Raw genomic sequence first — 21,255 nt, 5'->3', positions numbered from 1 at the left:
CAATCGCACACACACACACACACACACTCACACACACACACATACACCGATAATTGTTCAAAAGTTTAGGGTCAGTAATTTTTTTTTTAAAAGAAATTAACACTTTTATTGATGCTGAAAATACAGCTGCGCATCACAGAAATACATTACAGTTTAACAGATATTCACTTAGAAAACAGCTGTTTTAAATTGTAATAATATTTCACTGTTTTTACTGTATTTTTGATCAAATAAATGCAGCCTTGCTGAGCAGAAGAGACTTCTTTGAGGAACAGTAAAATATAATACCGACCCCATATTTGGAACAGTAGTGTGTGTGTGTGTGTGTGTGTGTGTGTGTTATTTTAAACTTCTGAAACGTGATCTCATAGAGTTTTAGAGGAAGATGAATCTGTGTCACTAAAGATGATTGCAGAATCAAACGGGAATAGAATCTTCTAGCGTCTGAAGGAAGGATGAAAGCTCTGTGCTCTGGTCTTTATTCACGCAACAGCAACATTTAAAAAGGGAAACGTGAAATGACCTCATCGCTTTCACTTCCTCCATCAGAACCTCAGCATGTGACATCTGCCGGTGGCTTCATGAAGGTCCAGGGAAACTGAATCATGTTTATGATGTTGATTTAAGCAGTAACACAAGCAGTTTCACTGTCGCTGAGATCATCTCAAGAACATCAGCTTGAGTCCATGAGGAGCATCGTGTTCATCTGGTCAGTGGATGGTGAACTGATGCTCTCTGATGGACAGATGTATTTTTTTAAATTATATTTTCATTTGTGAATGTAGTCTGGTCTTTGAAGGTTTCAGTCTTGGCTAGGCCTCAGACTAAGAGGACTTGGGATTTTATTGAAGATGGATTTAGTTTTTTTTTTTTATATTTAAAAGTATCATTTTTTTAAAATCACATTTCTATATTCAAAATTTTATATATAAAACCTTCATCTCACAATATTATTCACGCAGTTGTAATTGTACCAATTCGAATGCAACTTCTGTTCCACCTCTGCAGTGCAAAGATGAATTTATTGGTTCATTTGATTGGTAACAGCTCTGTATAGTGCCAGGTCTTGTCTTGGTCTTGACTAAAACACTGGAGTGTAGCTCATTACATTAAAGGGGTCATATGATGCTGCTAAAAAGAACATTATTTTGTGTATTTGGTGTAATGAAATGTGTTTACAACTTTACAGATCTTCTTTATGCACCAAGAGCTTGTAACACTCCAAAGAGAAAGGAACAATTGAAATCGCATCATATGACCCCTTTAACACTCATCTGTGGTCACTTCCTGTTCAGAGCTATTGCAGTAAATCCACGGATCCTTTTTTGTGGTCAGAGCTGTTGCAGCACACACACAAACACACACACACACACACACACGCACGTGCGCACTACACACACACACAGGTTTGTTTTTGTGAAAAGTGGGGACATCCCATAGGCGTAATGGTTTTTATACTGTACAGACCGTATATTCTATTGCCCTACACCAACCCTACCCCTAAACCTACCCCTCACAGGAAACTTTGTGCTATTTCAGATTTTCAATACACTCCATTCTGTGTGATTTATATGCGTTTTGAAAAGTGGGGACATGGGGTAATGTCCTGAAAAGTCACCTTCTCCTTGTAATACCTATGTCATACCTTTGTCATTATACAAATTTACAAAAACGCACACACACACACACACACACACACACAAAGAGACAGAAAGATCCAGCTAAACAATGTCACACACTGAATAAAAGCAGAAGTGCATTGGCCGTGTCTGAAACGACGCGCTTCATGTGCTCTCCTGTGAAGTTCACGAGATCTTTGGCTGTTATCGCACGCTTTATCGCGAGTGAATCGTGGAAGTGTGTTTGATGCTCAGATCCACCAGCAGAGGGCGAGCGCAGCGCGTCTATAAAGGACCGTCACTCATCATGAGCTCATCAGAAACTACTCTGAGTTTCTTCACCTGTCAATCATTGTGTATATTTGGCTCATCTGACATCGGATTGGCTGATGTGTCTTTAGTAGGTGGGATTTGAAGAGCACATGTGTTTGTGTTTGAAGTCAAGAGGAAGTTAGCAAAAAATGATTACACAACAGTTTTTTTTAATACCATAACCAACTTTGGCTACAGACTTAACCAAAGCCTAAAATAAAATTCTGTCTGACATTTTAGAAGTGAATAATATAATGCAGATCCTGTACAGCTGATCTGAAACGATGTGTGAAACCATGTTTGCTCCCAGTTTTGAAAACATTATTTCTTAATGTTCTCTGAACGTCCAAAGCCTCCAGTTTCTTAACGTAAAAACTTTTTTTCTTGGTTATGTGAACACTAAGGAAACATTCCATTTGGGAACGTTACTTTTAAATGTTCTCTGAACAAGTTGTAACATTTGAAAAAGTGTGTGTAACACAAACGTCCAACTAAAATGTTTCACCAACATTCCATGAATGACATATAAATAATAACTAACATTTTGAAAACATTATTAAAGAGGAGATAACTTTGAACAAACATTCTAACTGGAAGAACGTTTATTCATAACTTTGAAAATACCTTGAAATACATGTTTCTGTTAGCTGGGATAAATGTGAAAAGCAGTACACAAATAAACCTGTCTGAATTTAAATATAGTCTCTTGGTATCACTTTATCTTGCAGTCCTCTTCCACATGTACATACTAAGTAATTACAATAACTAGGTAATAACCCCTAAACCTAACCATACCCCATGTAGTTACCGTATATTACAGTACATTCTTATGTAAGTACATGTACTGTAAAATAAAAGTGCAACCATCCTCGTTTTTTCCCTTGGGTTTCCAGAATGATAGATATCAGAAACACAGTTTTACCCCTAAACTTCCCCTTTAATGTAATTTAGACATTACTTGGTTTCCTTATCAAGCCTCGTACATTATTAGAAGGTTTTACTATCACTATCAAACATGTGCACACAGAGCTGAGAAGCGTTCGAGTTTCACACCGATCACATCACTAACACACTCAGGAACACAGCAGGAGTCACGCGTGCTGCAAACATGAGGGTTAACAGTCTTCAGGAGTTAAAAACAGCGGGTATAATTAAAACAATCCTCGTTCAGCTTCTTCTGAAAAAGCTCATGAGTCCTCTCTTCTTCTTTTTGAGGCTGTCCTGCGTCTCGTCTCTGGTGAGTGTGTGTTTAGACGCGTCGTCTGAAGGGTTCGCAGTGTTTTCTTCAATAACCTCGTCGCTCGTCTGGTCCTTCTTCCCTTTCTTCCTCCGCTTTGTGTTAAAAGTCAGTGTCTTGAGTTTCTTGGACTCTTTCTTCTCGGGCTGAGAGGGAACAAGTGTGAGGTTCTCCAGCTCTTCCGTGGGATTCTCCGGCTCCGGCTCTGGCTCCGGATCGGGCGGCTCCATCTTACTGAAGAAGTCCTGCAGCGTCTCCGTGGGTCCCGGGATCTGTCCGAGCGCTAGCAGGTATTTGGGATTGTGGTATTTGTGTGCCGGCACTTTCAGATCTCCACGCGTCGCGTCTCCGAGATTGACCTGGAAGCGAGAAGTGGCCGCTGCGGGGCGTTTGGGCACCGCGGCCCGAGACAGCGTTCCCGTTTGGGGCTTACTGATGTGAAACTCCTTAAAGAGGTCCAGTTTGTCTGAGATGGCGTACAGTTGTCGGAAATCGTTATCGTAGAAATCCACCACCTGCCCCGACATCACCGTGATCATGTTTCTGTCCATTCGAGAAGAGCTCCAGGAGAAACTGCAGAGACACCAGCACAGCATGAGATATGAAGACGCTTCTGTCAGACTGTAAGCAGGTAACTCTCGCTCACCTGTACGTTCCAAACATGACTTTATCTCCGTCGATGAGCATGTACTTGCTGTGGACGTTTCCCGGGATTCTCCCCACGGACAGATTCAACCCGATGCCCTTTACGGTCCGAGTCCGGACGTTCTGACGGAAACACAAGCCATCAAACATCGGAAATCGAAATTAGCTGAAATTATAGCTAATGTCTAAGTGGCCGGGTTTTGACTAGACCCATATGGCAAAACTAATTTTTTTGTGGCCAAAAAAACAAAAAAAAAACAAAAAAACAATAATAATAATTTTAAATATATTTTTTAATATTTTAATATAAGTTAAATATACATTTACATTTAGTCATTTAGCAGATGCTTTCATTCAAATGATGACAATAGAAGCAATCAAAACCAACAAAAAAGCAATAATAAGCAAGTGCTATAACAAGTCTCGGTTAGTCTAACGCAGTACACATAGCAAGTTTAAAAAAAAATTTTTTTATATAGTAAATAAAAAGAAAACAAGTAGATAGAATAGAAAAAGAATAGGGAACGCTAGTGTTAGAGTGACTTTTTTTTTATAAATAAAAAGAAAACAAATAGATAAAATGTTAGAATAGAGAGTGCTAGAGTTAGAGGGTCAAATAAAGATGGAAGAGATGTGTTTTAGTCGTTTCTTGAAGATGGTTAAGGACTCAGCTGCTGGGATTGAGTTGGACAGGTCATTCCACCAGGACGGAACAGTGAATGTAAAAGTCTGTGAAAGTGATTTTGTGCTTCTTTGGGATGAACAATAAAGCGACGTTCACTTGCAGAACGCAAGCTTCTAGAGGCACATAACTCTGAAGTAATGAATTTAGGTAAAGGGCTGCAGAGCCAGTGGTGGTTTTGAAGGCAAACATTAATGCCTTGAATTTAATGCGAGCATCTACTGGTAACCAGTGCAGATTGATGAACAGAACTGTGACAAATATATGATGTAAACAGTGATATTTATGTTGTGTTAACATTAAAGCATGTTCCTTGCTGAATTTTATTGAAATGTGTTACATGTTCACACATGCTATAGACAAGTTTTTCTTCAAATATGACATGTGTGAATGTATTTTCTGGTCAGTGGTCAGAAGTGGTCAGTTCTTAAAATAACCTTTTTTCCTTAAGAACATTTTAGTAATCTAAAAAAAAACCTTTCTTTGCACTATAAAGAAGCTTTTTGTAGAGTGGAAAGATTCCATGGATGTTCTTCATGAAACCATCGATGCCAATAAACCTTACGAAGCACGTTTTTTATATTTATATTTTATATATTTATATTGCTATTTTAATTTTAATTTTAGTTAAAGCTTTAGTAATTTTGCAATTTTTTTATTATGTCTATATTTGTTATATTTTAGTAGTTCAAGTTTTTTTTTAAATGTTTTGTTTATTTCAGTTAATGTTTATCTTGTTTGAAGAAATGACATGTTTTTCTGGTTTAGTTGTGTACCTTCAGCTCTGTAGCTCCGACCTGCATTCGGCTGCACATGTCCAGAAAGTGCGGCGCTCCCTGCTCGTCCAGCACGATGTAGACGGGCACGCCGCGCTTGGACGCCTCAAACAGATCCCGCAGAATCTGCAGATCGGTCAGCAGGTCCATCACGATAGCCACGACCTGGACAAAACAATAGAATCAATCAAAACGAACATTTAATACATAAAACATAAATCATGATTCATCTGATGGAACTGAAGCCTGCTGGTCATTTTAAAAAAATCTTCAATATTTCCCGTCCTTGCTTTCTGTTTCAACAGAGAACGTGTCAATACAGGAAAGAAAATGTGTTTGTCAAAGCATTTCAGTGCTGTTTGTGGTTCTGTTGTTTGAGATCATTGCTGTAGATCACTGAACATCTCACAATGCATGCTTAATCTGAATGCAAATGAAACTTGAGATTTTTAGTGAATAGTGACTTAGATCTGGGTCTGTTCCTCACACAAAGCATCATATGACTTCTTAATAATATGATATATTTCATGTCCACACTGCACAATCAGAGGTTTCCAGAAGAGACGAGTGTTGATCAGGATTACTCTTCTTTACGCTGATTTACACCCATAGAGATGTGTTTTATGCAGCTTTCACTTTTTCTTTTCCAAACTCTCTCTCCGTTTCTGAACTTCCAGCTGACATCTTTGTTTAGTTTGTTCGTAAAGCCTCAATAAATCCAGCAGGAGTAAATGAGAGCGTGTTATAAGCAGAAACTGGCTCTGGAATCCGGCGAGACCGGCCTGCTGTGCCAAGACAGATTTTCCCGTATATGAAAACAAGAGATTTGCATACAGACAACGAGGATCAGCTCAGCACATTATTACACACACTTCCAGCTTCTTTCACATGACAGATGTTTTGGAAAGTTTCCTGCTACATGTCGAGTGAGTCAGATCATTTACAGTCATTCCTCAAGAACTGGAGGCTGAAGAAACAGACCGTCTGATCAAGTCTGAACAAGATCTTAAAGCATCCAGCACTGCAGGAGATGAGAAACAGAGAGATCTGTGACATGAGGGCCTCACTCAGGTCCTGTAGGCTATAGTCTATCCTCATTGGGCCAGAGGAATCCTCCTATATAAACACGTCCCAGTGCCTGTGAATGTATGTGACGTGTCTTACACTTACAACGTTTTTAAATGTGGAAACAAACAAGTCATCTTAATAATTTACAGATAAAAAGCGTAAGCTGACATTTCCAGGTTCCTGTGTGACGGCTCACAGTTGATGGTTTTACATACAGACAACGAGGATCAGCTCAGCACATTATTACACACACTTCCAGCTTCTTTCACATGACAGATGTTTTGGAAAGTTTCCTGCTACATGTCGAGTGAGTCAGATCATTTACAGTCATTCCTCAAGAACTGGAGGCTGAAGAAACAGACCGTCTGATCAAGTCTGAACAAGATCTTAAAGCATCCAGCACTGCAGGAGATGAGAAACAGAGAGATCTGTGACATGAGGGCCTCACTCAGGTCCTGTAGGCTATAGTCTATCCTCATTGGGCCAGAGGAATCCTCCTATATAAACACGTCCCAGTGCCTGTGAATGTATGTGACGTGTCTTACACTTACAACGTTTTTAAATGTGGAAACAAACAAGTCATCTTAATAATTTACAGATAAAAAGCGTAAGCTGACATTTCCAGGTTCCTGTGTGACGGCTCACAGTTGATGGTTTTACATTGAAATTACTGTTTATTCTTAGTTTTGTTCTGATTAGTTGTGCACATGAGGGTTTTATGTTACATCTGTTGTTAACTAGGGTTAACAGAAATGTCAGTAAAATGTCCTGGCAGAAAATAACCAGTACATTTTAGTTTTTTTTTACAGTGTAAATATAAAAACAGATTTCAGTAATTTGGTACAGTAACCTTATTTCAGTTAATGAAATTTGACTCATTTTCTACCAATGCTACCAGTTTTTATGGTAAAGTTCTGGCAACCACAGCTACTGCCAGTTTCACTGTAAATTTCAGGGATTTTTTTAATTTTTATAAACCAGTTAATTTAGATGGTAACCACACGAGGCACATCTGTAGATACCTGACATGTAAGGCGTGTCATGATGTGATAATGATCACAAGAGAAGAGAAAATGAAACTGAAGAAGCATTACGATGATAAAGGAAAAGATTCCCCTCTATAAATGTTTATCACAGTAACCATACACTGAAACAAAAAATTATTCATTGCATTTACCACATTTTTAAGGTAAGTGGTTGCAATCAATTTATTTGAGCTACATTTAAGTAAACACATTTAGTTGACTAACTTTCAACATTTGTTTTTAAATGTAGCTAAAACAAATTGTTTGCAACCACTTAGCTTAACAATTGAGTATCATTTTTTTTCAGTGTATGTTAGTACACTACAATTAAATGATAAATATAATATAGGCTAATGTAATAAAACCGTGGCACCTTTTCTTCATTTATTATCATTTCCCGCAGTAACAGTAACTTAAAAACGAAAGTAATCTACCTAAACGTGCCTAATTTAATAGTGAATACTGACCTTGCTGGACTCCTGTATGAGTTTGCGGGCCACCTCCTTGATGTGCGGGCTGTTCTCTTTGGGCGGGTGTGTGTGCACCGACACCCGGGTGACCCCTTTAAAGAGCCCGGATGAGGGCCAGCCGATGTCCAGCGGCGGAACCTCGGTGTCCGACATCTGCGGCCAGTACGTGGAGTGCAGCGACCCGGCGTCATCACGCTTGTCTTGACCCGCTGACGCTCCTCCAGCGTCTTCCTCGGGCTTGTATTTGACGAAGCTGCCGGTGATGGCCTTGATTTCCCGCGCCGACAGGAAGTCTTGGCTGTTCTCGTCCTTCAGGAGGCTCTTGAAGGCTCCGTCTCCGTCGGTGATCAGGAGCTCCAGGGCCGCCCGGTGCTGCTCGCTGTAGTAGAACTGCGGCCGGGACTCGGGCACCGCGAGGGGCATGAGCCCGTCCTCTATACACAAGAGCTGCGACTCCGCCATGACGCGCCGCTACCTCGCCTCACGCGCTCCGAATGCCTCACCTGAGCTTCACTCGTCGCGAGCCCGCGGCCAGGTGTGTTTCTGCGTGGGTGGAGTTCACACGAAATGCGTTGGAAGGGGAACTTTGTTTCTGCATGACTCCAACAGGAGGGTTGAACTTTATTCCAAAAAACAACTAGAACGTCCTAATGTGCACATTATATAGTCTATGACTTGTTATAATTTCCCATTCATGTTTCTAAATATATCACACGTGACCCTGGACCACAAAACCAGTCATAAGGGGCTTTTTTTTTTTTTTTTTTTTTTTTTATTGAGATTTATATATAGCTTAGATAATAAATAATCTTTCCATTGATGTATGGTTTGTTAGGATAGGACAATTTTTTGGCTGAGATACAACTATTAAAAAATCTGGAATCTGAGGGAGCAAAAATATAAATCTAAATATTGAGAAAATCATCTTTAAAGTTGTTCAAATGAAGTTCTTAGCAATGCATATTACTAATCAAACATTAAGTTTAGATATATTTACGGTAGGAAATTTACAAAATATCTTCATGGAACATGATTTTACAAAATATCTTCATGGAACATGATCTTTACTTAATATCCTAATGATTTTTGGCATAAAAGAAAAATCGATAGGCTAATTTTGACCCAATGTATTGTTGGCTATTGCTAGGAGTAAACCCATGTGACTTATGACTGCTTTTGTGCTCCAGGCTCACATATTTGTTAGTTCACGTTAAGTGAACATATAGGTGAATTTGAGTCATTTTTTTACCACTGGTTAATTCTAAGTGGTTTAGACAGTTGGAGCTGTAATAAAATATAAATAAAAATTATTAAAATAGAAATTAAGTATTAAATATGTGAGTTCTAGAAACCAGTGAAGGCTCTTTAATAGGCTATTCGAGTTGAATTGTGGATCAGTGTCATTCTTTCACCTGTTTCCTTACTTATTCAGATCAGACCAACATTAAACTGCTGTCTCCTCTCCTGCTGTGAGACCAGAGACAATAACAAACTACACACACTTCAACTACAATTCAAACCGTGTCATAGTTCTCTACAGGTTGAGTTATTGTGGCGTCACAGATGAAGGTTGTGCTGCTCTGGCTTCAGCTCTGAGATCAAACCCCTCACACCTGACAGAACTGAATCTGTCTTGAGAATAAACTAAGAGATTCAGGAGTGAAGGTACTCTCTGATCTGAAACTGGAGACATTGTCCTATTGTGAGTGTTTGTTTACTTAAAGTTTTTAAAATGACTCAAGTTCAGAAACAGAGCTCCACTGTATACTGTAAAATAATATATTTTCTGCCTCATTCTGTGATAAGAAACTCTGTGATTTCATGCACTCGACTGATGCTATAATGCAAGTTTGGAGTATAAATATGTTTTCATTCTCATATATTGTTTTACTGTAATGCTGTATTATGTAGTGACGGGAAAAAACAAATAATGCTATCCCTCAAGATTCTTATAATTATCCCGACATATCATTATCATGAATTCTTTTGGCCACAATAAACGTGTAGTGGAAAATCGGAGCTTGTGATAGCTCCGTTTCCACATAAATCTTCACATTATTTTGCTGGTTTCTTGCATTTTTCCTCCTGCCTCTGAACGCCGTAAATCACTAAGTGCTATGTTAACACATATTACTCTTGACGTTGGCTGCATGGTTAAAAAAAAATACCTGATGTAAAATTGCAAAAAAAAAAAAAAAAAGAAATAATCAAAATAAAATGCAATAATAAAAACATTTTTTTTCACCCAATTGGAACCAAACCTATGCAGAAAAGTTGTCAAAGACACTTGGCCCTAGAGGTATGTGAGAAATGTGCACTAGGTGGCTCTGTTGTGTTTTACACCTCATATATCACACAATGTTTTACACATGCATTTAGTATGTAAAGTAATAATAGTAATAATAATAATTATTTGCGCTGGAACCCCTAAAAAAATTGTGCTTTGTTAATTTTATATATGTGATTTTATTCAATTTTTCTCCGTTCATAGAATTGCTTTTAGGACTATGTTGTTTTATTTCAGCTTTATTTCAATTAACAGAAATGTTTTTACTAGTTTTAGTTAACTTTAATAACCCTATCTGAATGGCAAATCATCCATAGAAATGCAGTACATTTTCAATTTTCTAGCTGTTTCAAGCCACAAATGTTTACAAATATTCACAAATTATTTAATGCCTCCAAAAACCTGAAATGAGGAAAAAGTAGGATGGGGTTCAGAATTGACTAGATAGAGCGGAACTGATGGTGAAAAGTAAGCCACACAGACCAGCCAGATACTTTATGAAATATTTTCAAGATATTTTTTGATTAAACTTGCTCTAAGAAAGAGAATTCTGATGTTTTTCAAAATTGTGACCGAACCATTCATTAACTGTAATAACATCATGACTCAGTTGTATGTGCTGTTATTATATATGGATGTATTTATTTAATACTTGGATGAAGATCACATCTCAGGAACATTTCATACAGTCCAAACGCAGAGGACCATAACAATTCTGAAAGATTCATAAACTTGTTTGTAAAAGTGCTCAAACTAAGCACACAATTTTTCCAAATCTCTGTACCAATAGGAAGAGCAATGCTTTACAGGTGTGTGTGTGTGTGTTCTGTACACATGACAAGGTGAAAAGGTGTTTCTTAAATTCAGAAATGTTAGTTTTTTTCAACTGCTTACACACACATTTTCAAAGCTTTGCCTCTTTTTTTTCAAAACTTTACACACAAATCCAAGAATCACACACACAAAATGCAAAATGCCTCAAATCTCTTGAAAAATGAAGCACTGCATTCAAAATATTACAAACACATCTCAAAAGCAAACATTTGCACCTAACCCTAACCCTAACCCTAAAATTGAGTCAAAGTCTGAATTAGAGTATGGTTTTGCAGATTTGGTGTGTGCTTCTGCTGTTTGAGTGTCAGTTTTCAGAAATTGTGTGACAAGGAAAGATTTCGTGAGTAAGCAGTTGAAAAAAAACCCTGTAATATAAATGTATTCATAAATCATTATTATGCAACATCACAAGGTGAAATGGATTTTGAGGCAAACGTCTGTGTCACGGCTCCTCAAACAGGATTGGTGTAGTTGACGGGGAAGAGTCCGGTTCTCCCGCGCAGAACACCTTTCCACCAGAAACGATCAGACTGATCTAAAACCTCGATAACATCTCCAGCGTGAAAGTTCAGCTCATCTGCGTCCTGCGCAGTGAAGTCATACATGGCTCGAACCTGCAGCGCAGACGCCTGCGCATACAAACAAACAGAACCGGCTCATTCAGCGTTCTAAAGCTTATGCATTATTTGTACATATTATGTGCATAACATGACCTGATGTCACATGTGTGTGTGTGTATACCTGGTATTCGCTATGTTATGGGGACCAATTGTCCGCACAAGGATAGTAATACCCGGACATTTTTAGGTCCTCGTGAGGAAACAAGCTTATAAATCACACAGAATGAAGTTTTTTGAAAATCTAAAAATGCACAAAGTTTCCTGTGAGGGGTAGGTTTAGGGGTAGGGTTGGTGTAGGGCAATAGAATATACGGTTTGTACAGTAGAAAAACCATTACGCCTATGGAGAGTCTCCACAAGGATAGCAAACCAGACATGTGTGTGCGAGTGTGTGCGAGTGTGTGTGTGTGTGTGAGAGAGAGTGTGTGTGTGTGTGTGTGTGACCTGTGGTGGGGATGGAGGTAAGGGATCGGCTGGGCGAGGATAGGCTGGAGCTGGTGTTCTGTAACTGTGTCTCTCCTGCAGAAGGAAAGCATAATTTGACACAGAAGCTCATCAGATGACTGACTGACGTCACAGGAGTGACAGCGGCTGTACCTGAGAGATGGGCGGCGGCTCAGCAGACTTCCTGTGCGGGAAATCAGGTGGATTCTGGGTGAGAGAAAGAGACCAAACAGTAAGAAACACAAGCACTGAGTGTGTTCTGAAGACAATGTGAGGCGAGCAATGTGTTTCAAGTGTTTGCTGTGTGTTTATCATGCGTGGCTGGACTCACCCGCTGCTCTGTGAGCAGGTAGACGCGGCTCTGTTTGGAGATGGAGTTGTGTGTGTAGAACTCCACCAGTCTGTTGAGGGAGCTGAAGGTCTCGCTCCACAGGTAATACTGACCGTGCCGGTCTCTCATCACCTTAAAGTGCTGCACGTCGTTCTCATGTCTGACGGCAGAAACACCGTTATGAAAACCATATAAAAACCATTACGTCTATGGAATGTATTGTAAAACATTGAAAGCAGTGTGTGTGTGTGTGTGTGTGTGTGTGTGTGTGTGTGTGCTGTACCTGACTGAAATGGAGAATTCTCCCGGTGAACTCTGGGAGCCTCGGATGAGGAAGGATCCGATTGGTTGACACATCAGTTCTTCCTGTGCTGAATGACGGCTGGTGTTCTCCTGATACCAGCTGGAGAAACACTGCTTTAATATGACGTCTTCTCAACAAAATCTGAACGATGTTTGCCTAAAGTACAAACACTTAAAAACGAACTCAAGTAAAGTACAGTAACACGCTAACTGAAACACTGTCAACCACTGGTCATGATAAATGCATTTTGTGGTCCACCAGCCCCAAAATTAAATTAAATTAAATTAAATTAAATTAAATTAAATTAAATTAAATTAAATTAAATTAAATTAAATTAAATTAAATTAAATTAAATTAAATTAAATTAAATTAAATTAAATTAAATTAAATTAAATTAAATTAAATTAAATTAAATTAAATTAAATTAAAAATTTAATTTAATTTAATTTAATTTAATTTAATTTATTTTTTTAGTTGATTCTCAAAAGCCACAGACTAATCTTTTGTATTTATTTATAAATCCTGTCCCTACAAGTCTTCTCCTCTAGATGTCACTGTTTTATTTTTTATTTGTTCTTATTTACAATGCAATGGTTTTAATGGTGTAAAATATGTTTGAATCAATCTCAAAGTGATTAAACAGGTTTTTAACCATTAAACGTATTATATTTTGACCAAGAAATTAGAAATCCAGATGTTTTTCGGTAACTCTTTGACTCATAATGATGCAGCAAGTCACGTTTCTGTAGATTATTGTGAGTTCTATACTGTCAGAAAGACTGAGCCTCTGTTCACACAGACAGTTTAGTTTATATATGTGGCTTTACTAAAGCTGCATGCAACGGAAGGTTCTTTACTACCACATAAAACTAGAAACAACCACAGGGTGGGACTTCTTATCCACCGGCTGTCGATTGGATTGTGAAGAGCTGTTTACTGGAATAGACACAGATCTATGAATCACAATGCACAAATGAATCGATATCAAACCAAAAGCTTTGAATGGGAATCTGCATCAATATCCAGTCCTCCACTTAAATGTAATACTAGTGTTTCGGGTTTGTTCAAATCACTTTGAGTACTAGAGATAGCGAGGACTGACCAGGCAAACACCACTAACTAACTGAGTGTCAGTGATCTCTTGTATATTGGTCAATCTAGTGTTACACAAACAGAATATTGCAACTGTTCCGCTTGCTCTGTGTGGCAAGCCGTTTTAACATTTAATCCTTAAAATGTACTAGCATCTAGTTTAATGCTACTAGTACTTATTCATTAGCTATTAGTACATATGCTTCAGGTACTAGTGCTTATAATTTAGGAACTGGTGACTTTCTGAAGATACTATAGTACTTATTCATTAGATACTAGTAATTATTTCAGTAGTGAGTTGTAACTATTCTACTGTTACTAGTAACACATTTAACATTTTTACCATTTACTTCTATGGATTTGGAATAAGTACTAGTATCTAATAAATGTGTACTAATATCTATTGAATAAGTACTAGTAGCTAATAAATGTGTATTAGTATACTGAATAAGTAATAGTAGCTAATAAATAAGTAGTAGTGTTTATTACATAAGAATTAGATAAATGTGTACTAGTATCTTCTGAAGCACTATTTGCTAATAAATGTGTACTAGTATCAAATGAATAAGTACTAGTAGCTAATAAATGTGTACTAGTATCTATTGAATAGATACTAGTAGCTAATCAATAAGTACTGATATCTAAAGAATAAGTTCTAGTATCTATTTAATAGGTACGAGTATCTAATGAATAAATACTAGTATGTAATAAATAATACTATTTATTTAATGGGTACAAGAATATAATAATAAGTACTAGTATCTAATGATTAAGTACAATTATCTAATAATAGCTACTAGTATCTAAAAATAATACTAATAATAAAAACTAGTACCTAATGAATAACTACTAGTACATAAAAACTATGTACTAGTCACAACTGGAATACATACTAGTCAAAACTGAATAGTTGATATCTCAGTGACAGATCCCCATAGAAGTCAATGGTAAAAATTTAATTTTTTTTACTAGTAACAATATAATAGTTACTAGTCACTATTGAAATAAGTACTAGTATCTATTGAAATAAGTACTAGTATCTAATGAATAAATACTAGTATCTAATATTTAATTTAATTTAATTTAATTTAATTTAATTTAATTTAATTTAATTTAATTTAATTTAATTTAATTTAATTTAATTTAATTTAATTTAATTTAATTTAATTTAATTTAATTTAATTTAATTTAATTTAATTTAATTTAATTTAATTTAATTTAATTTAATTTAATTTAATTTAATTTAATTTAATTTAATTTAATTATTAAATTAAATTAAATTAAAATTTTAATTTAATTTAATTTAATTTAATTTAATTTAATTTATTTTTTTAGTTGATTCTCAAAAGCCACAGACTAATCTTTTGTATTTATTTATAAATCCTGTCCCTACAAGTCTTCTCCTCTAGATGTCACTGTTTTATTTTTTATTTGTTCTTATTTACAATGCAATGGTTTTAATGGTGTAAAATATGTTTGAATCAATCTCAAAGTGATTAAACAGGTTTTTAACCATTAAACGTATTATATTTTGACCAAGAAATTAGAAATCCAGATGTTTTTCGGTAACTCTTTGACTCATAATGATGCAGCAAGTCACGTTTCTGTAGATTATTGTGAGTTCTATACAGTCAGAAAGACTGAGCCTCTGTTCACACAGACAGTTTAGTTTATATATGTGGCTTTACTAAAGCTGCATGCAACGGAAGGTTCTTTACTACCACATAAAACTAGAAACAACCACAGGGTGGGACTTCTTATCCACCGGCTGTCGATTGGATTGTGAAGAGCTGTTTACTGGAATAGACACAGATCTATGAATCACAATGCACAAATGAATCGATATCAAACCAAAAGCTTTGAATGGGAATCTGCATCAATATCCAGTCCTCCACTTAAATGTAATACTAGTGTTTCGGGTTTGTTCAAATCACTTTGAGTACTAGAGATAGCGAGGACTGACCAGGCAAACACCACTAACTAACTGAGTGTCAGTGATCTCTTGTATATTGGTCAATCTAGTGTTACACAAACAGAATATTGCAACTGTTCCGCTTGCTCTGTGTGGCAAGCCGTTTTAACATTTAATCCTTAAAATGTACTAGCATCTAGTTTAATGCTACTAGTACTTATTCATTAGCTATTAGTACGTATGCTTCAGGTACTAGTGCTTATAATTTAGGAACTGGTGACTTTCTGAAGATACTATAGTACTTATTCATTAGATACTAGTAATTATTTCAGTAGTGAGTTGTAACTATTCTACTGTTACTAGTAACACATTTAACATTTTTACCATTTACTTCTATGGATTTGGAATAAGTACTAGTATCTAATAAATGTGTACTAATATCTATTGAATAAGTACTAGTAGCTAATAAATGTGTATTAGTATACTGAATAAGTAATAGTAGCTAATAAATAAGTAGTAGTGTTTATTACATAAGAATTAGATAAATGTGTACTAGTATCTTCTGAAGCACTATTTGCTAATAAATGTGTACTAGTATCAAATTAATAAGTACTAGTAGCTAATAAATGTGTAATATCTACAGAATAAGTACTAGTTTCTAATAAATGTGTACTAGTATCTACTGAGAAGTGGTTTCTCTAGCAGTATCTCTACCAATAGTGATTAATGCCCCCCAAAGAGTCAGTGTGTGTTATGAGTTATAATGTGTATCTTTTCCTGGGCAACAGTGGAACTGTCCAATAGTTATGTTTAGTTAAAATTATATAATTGTAATTATAAACTACATATAGACAAACAATACTTTCAAAATATATCTCCCCTGATAAATATTTTATGCAAAAAAGTGTGTCAAATAGCCCTGGTCTCCCATATATCTAACTTTTCATAAATTATCCCCTCCCACAAACACACACACACACACACACACACACACACACACACACACTTCTTGAAGACATCAACAGCTACAGACTGAAACATATGTAAGCTGGCACAATTCTGGGAAGAATCCACTCCAACATCATACACAAATCTGGTAAGACTGATTATTTATATTGTGTAAAATGAATATCTTTAACTTAACGTCAAAACTATATTTACACTGTATTTTTTCCTCATATACTGTTTCCTCTTTTCTACAGTATCCTACACACAAGACTGGGTCAACTCATCTTCAGAGATTATAAATGGTAACATAAGTTCAGAAGGTTGTTGCAATGTTTTATTATCCATGTTCGTATTGTTTCACCTATCCAGTTAAATATATTTCCTTCACTAGACATATTTTATGTTTTTTTAGGTATCCTGCCAGACTTATGATGAGGCTATGAGGAAGAAGTTTTCATAGTTTCACTCCGGAAAGGCCCAGCTGAAACACTCAATCACAGTTGTGGCAAAAAAGCCAAAGAGAGACAACAGTAAGTTTAGCAACAGACGTGATGTAGCTTCTTAAATATAGGCCTGTAGAGATCATTGTCAACATTACTGTTGTTTTGCAGTTGCTGGTCAACAGAGACAAACCAGCCCGATCTCACGGCAGTTCGTACTTATTTTACAAGGTGGCTAATTCGTACGACCTCACTCATACAAATTCATACGATTTTTGCTAAATCATACGTATTTTACGACTTGCACAATTCGTATGAATTTGTACGAATGACCTACACCTAACTCCGCCCCTAAACCTACCCGTCACTGGGGTCTAGACAAATCGTACGAGTGAGGTCGTAAGAATTCGTACGAATTAGACACCTCATAAAATAAGTACAAATTCGTCACAGGATCTACAGTGAGGAATGGAGTCATTTCATGTGTGATTTACTGCATTTGTTAGAAATCTTTAATTCAAAGTAGATGTTGTATTTTTAAACGGTTTCCTGTTGAAATTGTTTTCTGACTGTTTTTATGTTTCGGATGCTATTTACTATTTTCCCACAATAAAGATAAACAAACAGTTGTTGGTTAAACTATGTTTTTTTGCCCTTCGGACTAATTAGCCACCTCGTAAGATACGTACGAATTCGTCACAGGATCTACAGTGAGGAATGGAGTCATTTCATGTGTGATTTACTGCATTTGTTAGAAATCTTTAATTCAAAGTAGATGTTGTATTTTTAAACGTTGTTTTCTGTTGAAATTGTTTTCTGACTGTTTTTATGTTTCGGATGCTATTTACTATTTTCCCACAATAAAGATAAACAAACAGTTGTTGGTTAAACTGTGTTTTTTTTTGCCCCATGGTGTGCAATCAGTCACATTATTCACCTGTAGGGTTTGTGGGAGGGATATATTTTAAATGTAACCAATAAAGTCACTTTTCTGTAAGGGTTTTGGGTGGGATATACTATTATATATCTACCACACGTTTACCAATGATATGACTTTTGAGGAAAGTCTGTGTGCTCAGTGGCCCAATAGCTGTCAGGTTTAGAGGTGGGTTTAGTTTCAAATCAACCAATCCGGTTTAACACAAAGGTGTGAATGTCCCCCTGAAAAAAATGTTTTGAGGGGATTACTTGCATTGCAACAAATGGCTGTTGCACAGAAGAATACTTCAGTAACATACATCCGAATTGGTACATATTTGGCAGTATACGGACCGTGATATTTCCCGTGTCTTGTCAGTAATGGGTATACTATTATAAGTACTAATAAGTACTAGTATCTAATGAATAATTACCAGTACCTAATGGAATACACACTATAGCTAAAAATAAGTACTAGTAGCATAAAATAAGTACAAATTCGTCACAGGATCTACAGTGAGGAATGGAGTCATTTCATGTGTGATTTACTGCATTTGTTAGAAATCTTTAATTCAAAGTAGATGTTGTATTTTTAAACGTTGTTTTCTGTTGAAATTGTTTTCTGACTGTTTTTATGTTTCGGATGCTATTTACTATTTTCCCACAATAAAGATAAACAAACAGTTGTTGGTTAAACTGTGTTTTTTTTTGCCCCATGGTGTGCAATCAGTCACATTATTCACCTGTAGGGTTTGTGGGAGGGATATATTTTAAATGTAACCAATAAAGTCACTTTTCTGTAAGGGTTTTGGGTGGGATATACTATTATATATCTACCACACGTTTACCAATGATATGACTTTTGAGGAAAGTCTGTGTGCTCAGTGGCCCAATAGCTGTCTGGTTTAGGGGTGGGTTTAGTTTCAAATCAACCAATCCGGTTTAACACAAAGGTGTGAATGTCCTCCTGAAATTTTTTTTTTGAGGGGATTACTTGCATGGCAACAAATGGTTGTTGCACAGAAGAATACCTCAGTAACATACATCCGAATTGGTACATATTTGGCAGTATACGGACCATGATATTTCCCGTGTCTTGTCAGTAATGTGTATACTATTATAAGTACTAATAAGTACTAGTATCTAATGAATAATTACCAGTACCTAATAGAATAGACACTATAGCTAAAAATAAGTACTAGTAGCATAACAATAGAAACTAGTACATTTTATAGGTTAAATGTTAAAGTGGCTTGCCACAGTGGTGTTCAGTGAGATGTGACGTCTGTTACCTTGGGAAGTGGATGTTGATGTAATTCTGAGGAACAAATCCCTCCATGCCGTTTATTTCTGCTTTGAACCAGTCATCATTGGTGCCTAAAATCTACAGAGGAGCATGTGATGATTAAACTCACTGAAAGAGCTGCTGAGGAAAGGACAAACTCTGGTTTAAAGTAACTGAACGTGTCAGAATAACTGAATGAGTTGAGTGCATGTGTGTATCGTTGGATATCTGATACTGTATATACAGCGCGTGCAGTGAGCTGCAGATGTAAATGTTGAAACATACCTTGATTATATCTCCCTTCCTGAAGCTCAGCTCATCCTCCGCTGTGGCGGTGAAGTCATATTTCCCGGTCGCCTCCATGACGGAGACAACTCAGAGACTAGAACGAGAAACACTGCATAAACAGAGTGAATACTGCAACTTTCAAGAGTCAAGAACACATCAAACCACATGCTAGTCAAACACAGCATAACCAGCTGAACACTCACACTAAAGCACAACCACATGAAAGAGACAGATCACCCAAACATGACAGTTCTGCCGTCTACTGACCCTCGTGCCACTCCAAACCTGTCTGACTTTCTGTCCTGAGCACTGAGGGTGAGTTTGGATGAACTATCTCTGTCAGTCTTTCTTCTTTTGGTCAATCACTCTGGCCTGAACTCACACAGACACTGACACCCACTGCAGTTTAAACTGTGTTTGGTCACGACTAACTCAACCTTTTCAGTTATATGTTCACTAAGACACCAGACATCACAACACAGCCTCTGATCGGCAACAATTAAACAATTAAAACGACATCCAGCTAACAGGGAACGTTCTCAGAACATTCTGGCAAGGTTCTCTCAAAGTAATCAGTAATGTTAACAGAAGTTCTCTGGTCTTTAATAATGTTATCAAAACATTATTTATGATGATGATAATTACTGAAACATTTTAGTTGACCATTCATCTAATGTTTTTTTTTAATGTTACTAAGATGGTTCGGAGAACAAAAATAAATTTTTAAAACATAAAAAAAAAAAAAACCTGGATGTTTTGAATGTTCTGAGAATTTAAATTTTCCTGACACAATGGGAACATTAGCAAAATGTTCTTAGAGAATATTTGAGTTAGCTGGGATGTCAAAAAAACAAAACTGTCACTCGAAAAAACTAATTTTTAGGCTCAACAACAACACACAAATAAACAAATACACAACAGTTTGCATCGATCTTTTTGAGTTATAACTTCTTCGAATGAAATTATGTTTGATCAACAACCAACTTTGACATAGAGGAACTTAATAATTTGTTGCATAAAGTTGATTACTCAAAAATCGGAGAACAAAAATAAATTTTTAAAACATAAAAAAAAAAAAAACCTGGATGTTTTGAATGTTCTGAGAATTTAAATTTTCCTGACACAATGGGAACATTAGCAAAATGTTCTTAGAGAATATTTGAGTTAGCTGGGATGTCAAAAAGACAAAACTGTCACTCTAAAAAACTAATTTTTAGGCTCAACAACAACACACAAAAAAACAAATACACAACAGTTTGCATCGATCTTTTTGAGTTATAACTTCTTCGAATGAAATTATGTTTGATCAACAAACAACTTTGACATAGAGGAATTTAATAATTTGTTGCATAAAGTTGATTACTCAAAAATTAAGTAATTGGGAAAATGCCTTCGGACCAAGTCATCTATTTCAGGTAAAATTAACAGCTAGCATTGTAAATTATTTAGCATGTAATGTAACGAATACGTATTTGGCATTAGCGCAGTCATTGCTCTGCGTCTGAACACTGTAAAACAAATCTGTGACATTTACGGTAAAATACCGGCAGCTGTGGTTACCAGAGCTTCACCGTAAAAAATATGGTAGCAACATTTTATGGTTTTACAGACTTAACTTAAATTCACAATAAAATACCGTATTTCATTAACTGATGTAATGTTAATAAACCAACGTTTTGAAGTGTTAATATTTGTTTTGAACCATTGTAATGCACTGA

The 21,255-nt window shown here is 36.3% G+C and overlaps 2 protein-coding genes across 2 annotated transcripts in view; both read right to left on the bottom strand.

Moving 5' to 3' along the window:
- Window positions 1-2,847: 2,847 nt before the first annotated feature.
- On the bottom strand, window positions 2,848-8,421 carry fam83fb (family with sequence similarity 83 member Fb). Its single transcript, XM_016549631.1, has 4 exons — window positions 7,832-8,421; window positions 5,272-5,436; window positions 3,815-3,936; window positions 2,848-3,741 (listed from the first exon to the last, which is right to left on the bottom strand). Exons 1-4 carry the CDS (start codon window positions 8,294-8,296, stop codon window positions 3,099-3,101), a joined length of 1,395 nt encoding a protein of 464 aa, XP_016405117.1. The 5' UTR covers window positions 8,297-8,421; the 3' UTR covers window positions 2,848-3,098.
- A 2,868-nt stretch (window positions 8,422-11,289) lies between these two features.
- grap2b (GRB2 related adaptor protein 2b) overlaps window positions 11,290-21,255 on the bottom strand; it is a 13,901-nt gene continuing 3,935 nt past the window's right edge. Inside the window, exons 2-8 of the mRNA XM_016549661.1 lie at window positions 19,535-19,631; window positions 19,257-19,348; window positions 12,634-12,753; window positions 12,351-12,510; window positions 12,173-12,226; window positions 12,020-12,094; window positions 11,290-11,584 (exon numbers count right to left, since the gene is read on the bottom strand). Coding sequence (XP_016405147.1) covers window positions 11,408-11,584; window positions 12,020-12,094; window positions 12,173-12,226; window positions 12,351-12,510; window positions 12,634-12,753; window positions 19,257-19,348; window positions 19,535-19,612 — 756 coding nt within the window. The 5' untranslated portion in view covers window positions 19,613-19,631 and the 3' untranslated portion in view covers window positions 11,290-11,407. The remainder of the gene's footprint in view (window positions 11,585-12,019; window positions 12,095-12,172; window positions 12,227-12,350; window positions 12,511-12,633; window positions 12,754-19,256; window positions 19,349-19,534; window positions 19,632-21,255) is intronic.

Source organism: Sinocyclocheilus rhinocerous, unplaced genomic scaffold (assembly GCF_001515625.1).
Source record: "Sinocyclocheilus rhinocerous isolate Xijiao unplaced genomic scaffold, SAMN03320098_v1.1 scaffold2780, whole genome shotgun sequence".
Taxonomy (NCBI): Eukaryota; Metazoa; Chordata; class Actinopteri; order Cypriniformes; family Cyprinidae; genus Sinocyclocheilus; species Sinocyclocheilus rhinocerous.
This window is presented reverse-complemented; position numbering and strand designations above follow the sequence as displayed.

Coding starts and splice junctions, on each gene's coding strand:
- fam83fb (XM_016549631.1), bottom strand. CDS start 8,296: ATGGCGGAGTCGCAGCTCTTGTGTATAGAGGACGGGCTCATGCCCCTC. Junction 5,437..7,831: donor TCATACAGGAGTCCAGCAAG/GTCAGTATTCAC, acceptor TGTTTTGTCCAG/GTCGTGGCTATCGTGATGGA. Junction 3,742..3,814: donor GTCATGTTTGGAACGTACAG/GTGAGCGAGAGT, acceptor GTGTCTCTGCAG/TTTCTCCTGGAGCTCTTCTC.